The sequence below is a fragment of the Silurus aristotelis genome (assembly GCF_946808225.1).
Source record: "Silurus aristotelis genome assembly, chromosome: 4".
Classification (NCBI taxonomy): Eukaryota; Metazoa; Chordata; class Actinopteri; order Siluriformes; family Siluridae; genus Silurus; species Silurus aristotelis.
Window position 1 is genome coordinate 17,971,179 of NC_139577.1, and position 10,985 is coordinate 17,982,163.

At 35.5% G+C, this 10,985-nt stretch overlaps 1 protein-coding gene across 1 annotated transcript; it reads left to right on the top strand.

Moving 5' to 3' along the window:
- sfrp5 (secreted frizzled-related protein 5) lies at positions 1-10,206 on the top strand. The gene is made up of 3 exons (XM_083539495.1): positions 1-897; positions 5,388-5,465; positions 9,098-10,206. Exons 1-3 carry the CDS (start codon positions 366-368, stop codon positions 9,424-9,426), a joined length of 939 nt encoding a protein of 312 aa, XP_083395621.1. The 5' UTR covers positions 1-365; the 3' UTR covers positions 9,427-10,206.
- Positions 10,207-10,985: the final 779 nt, after the last annotated feature.

The following is a 10,985-nucleotide window of genomic DNA, read 5'->3' on the forward strand; positions in this document are numbered from 1 at the left end:
TTATTCAGCACAGGAGAAGACTGTGGAAGGTGGAGTGGACTTGCAGCTTGTTAGGGGGCTGTCGGCTGGTAAAGCCAGCAACCCACTCCTTCATATTCCTTAGGTGCATCTTAGAGAGCCTAGAAAACAGCAGAGGAGAGAAAGCTGCAACTCAGCCCTCCTTGAAGAGCCACCTGAATCATTGAAGTCAGGAGATTGCAAATACTGGAAGATTAACTGGTGCAACACTGAACAAGGGAAGGAATCGCAAACTATACTTTGACCATTGATTTTCTATCAACAACTTCTATTTAAGAGGGAAAAAGGGATTACTGTATTGCTGCCCTCTTTACACCAACACTGATAAACTATAGAACTCAAGAAGCATGGCTGTGCATAAGAGGCAGGTGTGTGTGGTTAGTTCAATGACGTTAGCACTGGGACTGGTCTTCTTCAGTTCAGCCACATTGGCAGAGGAGTACGACTATTATAGCTGGCAGTCCGACAACTTCCACAACGGGCGCTTTTATGCTAAGCAACCACAGTGCGTGGACATCCCGGCCGAGCTTCGTCTCTGCTACACTGTTGGCTACAAGAAGATGCGACTTCCCAACCTGCTGGACCACGAGACCATGCCTGAGGTGATGCAGCAGGCGGGCAGCTGGGTACCCCTCTTGGCCAAGCGCTGCCACGCTGACACACAGGTGTTTCTTTGCTCACTGTTTGCTCCGGTGTGTCTGGACCGGCCCATTTATCCATGCCGCACTCTCTGTGAGGCCGTCAGGAACAGCTGTGCCCCTGTCATGGAGACCTATGGCTTTCCATGGCCAGAGATGCTTCAGTGTGAAAAGTTCCCCATTGATAATGATCTCTGCATCCCTATGCAGTTCTCTGGGAATCATGCCACTCAAACTCCAGGTATGATTAAAAAAAGTTCGATCATCTATTTTTTTTCATATAGAATAACAGAGACAAATGACTAATTAGAACAGTGCTGATTACTGAAAGACTATGTATGTTATACACCAAGAAATAAGCCAAACAATATAACATTCCTGACAAGCTCCTAAATCCTATTAAACCACTTGACTGCTTGAGTCTAAGTGACAGTCAGTAATAATTGTTATTTAAATAACATTAGAATAAATATACAAACAAAAGCTTCATATGTAAAATTTTATACTTTGATTTAGTGATAGCTAATAAATAGTGATAGTATCACATATACATGTCACATATACAAAAACTAACATCAAAATCAGTTACATTGCATACAACTACAACATTTGGATCACCAGCATTAAAATCTTTAGCAACATTTCTATGCTTATTCATATTGTATTTAGCAATGCAGAAGCAATGAGTAAATTACTGTTTAAAAAAAGGTCATATCTACTTAGACAAAAAAATAAAAAATCATATGCAGTTCTGCTTACTCATTCTTTTCTTTTCTCTTTATTAGCTGCAAGTTCTCAAAAAGTGAAAAGCATAGAATTAATCGTACACTTAGAAAGACACAAAGTACTTTGAGCCTTCGCTATCTAAAAGTACAATCTCATTTGGAATGTGAAGGAGCAACTTATGTTGTGTCTGGCCTTTCTCGCTTTCTCACTCATTTTTTTGTTTAGCCAATTAGCCAGGGAGCTAATTACCAAAACATTTATTTACAAACAATTAACCACAACTACTGTGGGTCAGTATTTAGTCTGAATTACCATATATTAGTTAGCCTCATCGAAGATATAAGGGCCATCCATGAAAAAAAGGTGAAGTAGAAAGAAAAAGGAATGTGTACAGGGAGGGGAGTGACATTAAGCAATCATAGGGACTAAGGGAAGAAGCATGTTCTTTGTCAATATTCAGATCATTTGCACAACATGAAAAAACGAAGAAAATAAGGGAACAGACAAAATGAAAGACATACACAGTGCATTCTTTCCTTGCCTTGGGAGAAGCAGTGATGCAAATTCCTTCAACTTTTTTTTTTTTTTAAGAATTCCAAAAATAATATTCAGAAAATAGCCTGACTTTTAAAATATACTGTGTCCACAGACTAACAGAAACACCTCCCAATCATTTTCAGGCATATTATACTAATTAATAATGTTTTAATTAATTCATTCTTTAACCCATGTAAAGGTTTAAGTGTAATAAACATGCAGAGTAATATCTGCTTATTTAGAGAACAAGATAGCTTGGCGACACAAGCACACATGATTTTGATGGGTCTGGCTTTTTAATGGCCTGCCGAGAGTTCCAGTACACCGTAAGCAGTGGTCTAAGCAAGGTAGAGGGGGATTTCTTCTGTGGTCTAAGGTAAAATCCTCCAGGGCCAGTTCACAGCCAAGATCTGAGTTCCTGAATAGGTATCTGGAGAGTACCATGCCTAGATGATGGATGCATGGATTCTGGTAAATGGCATTTCTACAGTAAGGGAGCAATGTGGGTGGGTGAGGGGCTTCAAACATTAATTACAATAACAGAGGAACATTTTTCATGTATGAGGCATGCTCAATTCTCTCAAATCTAATGCCAAACTGACAGAGCCAAAAAAAAAAAAAAAAAAAAAAAGCTATTCTTCTTTTAAAATATGGTCATGGTTTTCAAATGTTTTATGTCATTTGTGTTTTATCTTGTACCTTCTTGAGATGAATGAGCGATGCATTTAGGAATGAAAATTTTAATGAGATGTTTATACAAATGTATGACGGGATTATTTGATAGAAAAAAAGAAAAATAACAACAAGCAAATTGCACCTGAACTACTGACTTATATGAGTTCATATTTTGAAATTGACTACAATTAACCAGGGATTGTTTATATATATATATATATATATATATATATATATATATATATATATATATATATATATATATATATATATATATATATATATATATATATATCATTTATTCATTTTTTTTTTTTTTTTTTTTTTAATTCTTAGCTTAGTCTTATGTACTAACTTTTTTATGTGATCCAATCAGCCTTATTCACTTGTAACTTGATTAGCTGAATCAATTGCGAATAGCTTGAGATGCTCTGTTAATGTGAGTCGATCACTAAATCCACACAGAAACTCAGTTTGCAGAAATCCCAGTGCTACATGTAGCTCCTTAGGCACATGCTTTGGCTTTACTTCAAGAGGGCAGTCTGCCAATAAACCACCCAGCAAACGTGAATAAATTACTTTGCAGTTCAAATAAGACAGTGCAATTTCAAGAGTGTGACTGTCAGACAGTGTTAAAGGCTGAAGACATTAAGTAAAATGCCACAGTTATCTTTATTCAGATCAAGATTGTGTGAGTGTCACCAGCTGAAGCAAAGTCTAGAGTTCTCAGGGAATGTATAGGAAATTTGGCTGGATTGTGCATACAGCGGGGTTTCCTCACCACTCGCAGACCTTTAACTTTTTTTTAAATGATCTGCCACAGTGGCTGAGCTAGTGATTGGGGTGATAAACTCTGACCCTAATTTTTCAACCTGGAAAAAGGAATCAGAAAAGGGGTGGGTAGAATCATGTAACTGCTTAACCCCAGGCACTTTTGCTTTCTTATGTTGTTTCTAAAAGTTTTGATGATTGGTCAATGAATAGAATACAGACAGAATATATAACATGATCATAAGGATTTAAATTTTATTTCTGAAAAAAAAAAAAAAAAAGTTTTTCCCCTAAATTCTGTTAATAGAAAAAATCAAATCTGCTACATTTCTGCTTTGAACGCTGATTCTAGGTACGCACAAATAGATATTTTATCGCTGCGCCAGTGGATGTGCTAGCAAGTTGCCAGGAAGCATTTCTACTGCTGGTCACCACAGTAACTTTTACTGTGTGATGCAACTACTATTCCACTTTTGACACCAAATGAAAAGACGGTTCATATGCTTTCTAGTGTTTCACCCCCATAAGAAGAAACACTTCTCTCAACTTTGTCATGTCACTGGACAAACCCACATCAAGTCTGTAATTGTTGCAGTTGATCATAATGCTGCATGCATAATGCTTAATACAAGATCTTGTTGAAAATGTATGATCTTGCTTGTTGCTGTGACTCACTGTATGAGTATGTAGGGGTATAGAAGCTTGCAGAAAACCTGACAGAAAAAAAACTGAGAAAATTATATACTTTGCTAACAATAGAAGAAATAAAAAAGCGTTACACAAGCTTATTAAGTTCTTATAAGCGTTTTTATTTTTTTTTCCTGAGAAATGCACAAAGAATTAAATTTACAGTAAAAGCGTGATTTATTACAATATTTAATAGAGTAATAGTATTCTTAAAACTACAGTTGATATAATTATACCACTATAGTCTATCATACTGCAATGATTTAAGAGTCCATTGAAGTGTGTTTTTATTTTGTGCTTGTGTGTGTCAGTCCTTGTTAAAATCAGGATTGTTCTAAAAGTCTGCATGTAGTTTGCTCGTCGGCTATTGAGTATTCTTTTTCATTAGGTAAACTGGCAGGCCCATAGAGAGCATTACTGTAACACGTTCACATTCATCGAATCATTTATAACCACATAGAACTTCATTTGTGGAACAAAACTGCTTGAGTTTGTGGAAGAAGTCTGAAGTGACTCATTGCAGAGGAAATCAAACATCCAGTTGCCTGGAGAATTCCCTCTCATTATTATTCTGAAAGCTATGGATTAAGCACTATTAGCCCTGGCCTTTAGCTCCCTTTTTTTTTTGAGAGCAGCAGCAGTGCACTTTACATGCCTCCCTGTCTCTCTTAAAAAAAACGAGACTCCATTAGAATGCACATACACACATAAGGATTTCTGTGAAAGTACAACAGCCTTTATGTCTGTAAAAGTCATGGCTCAGATGATATATTATACATTCGACCTATGGTAAAAAAAAAAGGGCTTTGATATAATCTTTTCTGATTTGAACTGCGATTGAGCAAATACTGTTTCCATTCTTGCATTTGTCAGATTTGTTCTTGTTAGAAGAGAAGAGAAACATATGAGTCCAGTTGTCACTCAGTAGCTGCCTGGAAAAAAATCAGAAAAGAGCACTTTTCTGTGGTATTTTTTTTTTTTTTTGCCATGCTGGTACACTATAAATATACACATATCTAAATTCAAACATTTTCATCACCTTAATTGCAATGCAAACATTGCACCAGACTCCTGTTCTGTGTATCCTCCCCACAGAAAATAGCATGTGACAAGACGAAATTTACAAACTGTTTACAAAGTGGTCAGTGCTTCTGTGAACCGGACTGTAGTCCCACATCCCCCTGTAGCTTAAGTGTACAAGACAAAATATTGTGTCTGTCAAGCATGAGGGACATGAACCAAATGTGTTAATCAAATCATAAACTGCCATATCATTTTTTTAAATGGTAAATCTATCTGTCAAAACTTTTTTTTTTTCTCCTTTTCTCCTGGCAGCTTCAAAAGCATGTCCACCCTGTGACAATGAGCTGAAAGCCGACACAATAATGGAGCACTTCTGTGCCAGTGACTTCGGTAAGTAAGAATCTAACATATAACACATGCACACTGACACTCATACTCATATTCTCACACCAGTAAACCAAAAAATGAATGAATAGCTATTTTAGATTTAGGCAAAAGCTTTAATAAAAAAAATTATTTTCCTCATGAAAAGCAGCTAAAATCCCTACAGTGTCACACGCACGCACGCAGGCACGCACACACACACACACACACACAAACACACACACACACACACACACAGAGAGATAACATATTGATCAATCTCATACTACTGAAAAAAAAGCACTATTCAGAAAAAGAGTTGTTTACCTGTTCAACTAATTTCCCCCAAAATAGGAAACATACACTATGTGATTCCTCAGCATTCATAGGCCTCGTGCTTTTATTTTTGTGGGAAAAAAATCTGAAATGTATTACGGTTGATGTGACTGGATGTAAAAGAAGCAAACAATATAATAAGATCAAATGAGCAAAGCTATGCATATAATTATATACACCATATTAATATATATTTTTTAAACTATGTAACACTGTGTTCTCCTTTACATAGTGTAAGGAGCAAAATCTCTCCTCAGTACTGGTTGAAGGTCTTGAAAGTTTGTCTGAGCCTCCAAAATGTCTGGTACTGACCTATTAGCTGTGGATCTCCTAAAAACTGTATTTTTCTGTTTGGAGTTGGCTGGAGAAAGGTTCAGAAAAGTCTTTATACAGTGAAGGCCATGAAGTGGCTTCATTCTGTCAGTTGTCTTTGGCTGTGCGGTTTGTTTTATTTGGATGTAGCCGCCTACTTTTGTATATAATCACGTTTAAGTATGACAAATTGCTTGCACCAGTGTGTTGAGTAGGAGGATTGACTGTTCTTGCAGACATTTGGACAGACAGCAGTCATATCAAATACATATTTCTAAATATTCACAAGAAAATGTTCAGGTTAATCACTTACTTCAAAAAAGGCCTAATTAATAGTGCTATGCTCACATTTCTCTGTTCCATATTGCCATTTAACATTGCATTCACTGCTATTTTGATAGATTTCTTTGGTGGTCTGCAAATAAATGTGGTACAGTATTATGTTTCATAACTGTATGGTCTATTTCATTTACTTGGATATTATAAAAAAAGTTCTTTTTTTTGTAGTGTTGCTCTGAGTTACCACAAAGTCACTAAATTAACTAAACTAAGTGAGCCAGCACAATTATTCTTAAGAAGGATATTCACTTGTTTGACTGTCTTTATTGGCTAACGAACAACATTCTGACTGTCTTGTTTCATTTTGTAAGTTTGAGCCTAATTATAGGACTTAAACAGACCTCTTTTAATACAATTTTCTTACTATTCAGAGTGAGACACAGACTTCTAATGGGAAAGAAATATTAATGAATTAGACCAGTGAAAGTGATGTTCAGTGTACTGTAAATCTAATGGAGAGAACGCTTCCAGGGTTTAAAACATTTAAAGACAACCAAAGACATTCATGCAGGCTAAAAATAAAATTAGCTTTAAAGCGTGTTTCTGGTCAAGTAAGCTGTTGTGTATTTGTAGTGCTGTCCATCTCAACAACAAACAGGTAAAAAAAAAAAATTTTCTGTCATAAATTTACTCATAATAACTGCAACGCACATAGCCAAGTTACAGTATGAGTTTACCTACAATGGAATCACTGAGATCCTCTGTTGCACTAGCTTTCTTTATGCTCTGAATATGTTAAAATAAAAGTTGTGTAAAAATACTAACTACAATTATTGTGCTAAATTTGAGTTTACATGTACTTATTTTACTGATAACAAAAATACAAATAAAACATTATTCAAATTTATAAAAATTTAAACCCAGAATAGATAATTGTAAAGTAACATAACAATCAAATTTCCCAAAATGAGTCAAGTATAAATATTCACAGGTCTGCATTACTTATTTGCTATCTAGTAATTCATAAACAAAAATTAGGGGTGGGGTAAAAGTGAGTTTTTTTTTTACTGTAGATACAATACTACTGTTGTCAGTTTGTAATGCATTATTAGCAATAGGCTCGGAAGATCACCGAATTATTCTTCTAAATTATGTATATATATTTTTTATGACCTTTTTTTCCTAGTTTTCAGGTAAGCAAATAAAAAAAAAAATGTCATGTAACAATTAAATATTTTTGGTGACAAATAAACTCTACTGATAAAAAACAATCAAGATTTTGGACATTGGCACATTTGCTATATTTACTAAAAAAAAAAAAAAAAAACCTTTTAAGGACCTGTTTCTGCTCAGAGTGGATACTTTTCCCTACCTGCATTCATCAAGCCACTCCATCAAACCAACCAGCCACAATTTAAACCAGCTCTTGTTTAAAACATAAGTTCAGCTTGTCATCACAATGTTACCCAGACATGCTCATACTCACCGAGCATTACAGCTGATGGGCAAAAATTATAATCATAGCTTATGTATAGTTAATCTCTTGATTTCACACTTCTTCAAAATGCAGCATAACTATATGATATAAGATAGCAGATAGCATTGTTTTATTAATGTTTCACATGATTCGTGGTTATTGTGTATTTAATACTGAGCTCAAGTTACTCTTTATGTGGAGTTCCATGTATGTTCTTTTAATGTCTGCATTGACTTCCTCTGAGATCGCTGGTTTCCTTCCATCTCCAAAAAAAAGGGAAATTCTGGGAAAAGATTCCTGTAGATTTATGTTGAATTGCCCCTAGGTGTGAATGTGTCTACATGGTGGTCTGCAAAGGACTGGCATCCCATCAGAGATGTAAACTAATGTATATGTATATGAGTACTAATAGGATCCAGACACTTTTACACAGATAAAGATAAAGTGGTTGGTGAAGATAAAAATAAGATAAGACCTGTTCGTTCTTTTGAACAGGATTATTATCTGAATGATTTCTCAGAACTCATCTTTTTGAATTTGTCTACCAAAGCGTAATGCATTTATTATTATTATTATTATTATAATTATAATAATAATAATAATAATAATTATTATTATTATTATTATTATTATTATTATTATTATATTTTGAACATTATTTAATTTATTATTTAATTATTTTAATTAATGTTTAAGGCCTTCCTCCTTATGTAAAAAAAAAATGCATTAAGCCTACAATCAATCTTATGGTACATAAGTTTCATGATTTTCATGGACAAGACTTTTTCTTTACTGCTTATGTAAGGTTCGTAGCTTAGGCTCTGTAGAAGCGCAGTGAATGAGGTGGGAAAGTGCTTTGGCCACTGTAGGAGTGTTTCACATCTGTCTTTGAAACTTTCCATTCAGTTCTCTGTACTGTCCCGGGTGACTGCAATTAATGCCATGCATGGCTAAATGATGCTCCTCTGGGGAGGTGTAAACTATTCTGCTGAATAGGATAGCCCAGGATGTTCCTGTGTGCTTGTTGTGAAACGTCTTGCTGCTTGAGAAAGTACAAAAGAATGAAACCAGTATGATGGTGGGAGCCCTAAAAGGAATAAAGGGGTTTCCCCTACTTCCCCCCCCTCAAGCGTGTAAATTGAAAATGACAGCACGTACACTCGCACACTTTTCTACTGACATGTTGACATTGTTATTTTCCACTGAATGAAAGTAGTTTGTTTTAATACATTTAATTATTTTATGTCTCCTCTAGCACTCAAAATGAAGATCAAAGAAGTAAAGAAGGAGAAAGGTGACCGCAAACTTATCGCTGCTCAGAAGAAGAAGAAGGTTCTCAAGATGGGGATCTTGCGCAAAAAAGACATGAAGAAGCTGACGCTGTACATCAAGAATGGTGCAAACTGCCCGTGTTCCCAGCTCGACAACCTTGGGAGTAGCTTCCTCATCATGGGCCGTAAAGTGGACCAGCAGCTACTGCTTATGTCTATTCACAAGTGGGAGAAAAAGAACAAGGAACTCAAGTATGCCCTCAAATACATGAAGTCTCAGCAGTGTCCAGCATACCACAGTGTCTTCCAGTGACTGACTGTATAACTTAACTCTGCTCTCTCAAAGCTTTCCAAATCCCCTGCGCAATTACCGCATACATTTTATTTAGCAGTTGCCTTTGGGAAGCATTCATTGCTAACGGATTGATACTTCAGCAGTCTTCATTTTTTATATATATATAAATGTATTCATTTACTTTAGGTAGAGCAGAGGATAAAATATCATTCCAAAGAACAATTTAAGTAAACTGACATTTTTTTTATGGTTACCGATCCCACATCAGAAGCGATAAGAAAGCTGTAGGAGCCAATTTGATCTGATCATGTTAATGCCAGAGTAAGTAAAAGAACAATCTATAAGTAAACATTAGCTTAAAAAGACAAATAGCTTTTCTGTTAAACTATTATTTTGTAGATATGAATAAAAAATATAATGGTGCACCATAAATCATGTAGATAAGATTATGGTTATGAAATGCTTCAAAAATATAGGGCCAGATCAAACATGGTTCATTTCGAGAATGACGACTTGATTGCAGTTATTTGTGATTGTTGGTCAGTGGGATTATAAGTGGCACCTGCATCACTTCCCATTTCTGAGAGAGTGTCTCATACCAGCCAGTTGAATGGCAGACTCTGGACTGAATCTCTGGTGAGATCTCTAAAGCCTTTTTTATACTTAGTTCTTTTAAATATTCATTTTTACTGAAAATATTATGACTTACATTTCTAAGGAATAAAAAGAAGGAAACTTCTGGCAGGCATATTGTTCAAATTCATTCAGTGTTGCTAAAATAAAAGATAAAAATACTTATGCTAGAAGTGTCATTAATGGCATTAATGGATTACATTTTTAAAACATTTGCTGTATTGCTCTTGATTTGACCATCATCAAAACATCCAAAAGTTGTAATAAATCTGACACTATGTAAAATAGCTATCACATTCACTATTGCAAAATGTTTTTGACACATGACCATTGCACCTATTTGTTTGCCTTCCCCAAACAGAACACTTTCAGGATAAACTAGAATGCTACGTTTCCACCATGTGTCCTCACCCTGATATAAGTGCCCAAGCTCACTATTGCGCTTGTAAATAAATGGGCAAATCCCTGAAGCAACACTCTAAAATTTAGTCGCGAATCTTCCCAGAAAGGTGAGAGTTTTTATGATGTCACAATTGGAATAGGATGATCAAAAAGCACATATGGGTGTCATGATCAGGTGCTCCCATACATTTGGCCATACAGTTTGATATACATTAAAATATGTAAATACATTTAGAGAATAAATTGGAAGAAGACTCCTGTCAGGAGTTCCATTTGTGGAAGCAGAACCTTCAGAATTGGAGGCTATATTTATTTTGTGGTCTTTAGTTCTTTCCAGTTTAGCAGGCATTGTGCTGATTATTCTCCATAAGCACTGTCTATATGTCTGTCCAGTGAACACTAGAATCCTGGCCTCTTTAACAGTCTAAAACACTCAAACATAAAGTCTGATGCTTTTTAACTGATGTTCGAAATATATCGAGGCTAAAGGCTGACAGAGGGCATGGGAATTGTACTTTATAAGTAATTAACCTAGTGGAGCC

Excerpts from the sequence above, each read along its gene's own strand:
- sfrp5 (XM_083539495.1), top strand. The coding sequence starts at position 366 with ATGGCTGTGCATAAGAGGCAGGTGTGTGTGGTTAGTTCAATGACGTTA. Across the intron at positions 898-5,387 it reads TCATGCCACTCAAACTCCAG|CTTCAAAAGCATGTCCACCC; the intron begins GTATGATTAAAA and ends TTCTCCTGGCAG. Across the intron at positions 5,466-9,097 it reads CTTCTGTGCCAGTGACTTCG|CACTCAAAATGAAGATCAAA; the intron begins GTAAGTAAGAAT and ends TGTCTCCTCTAG.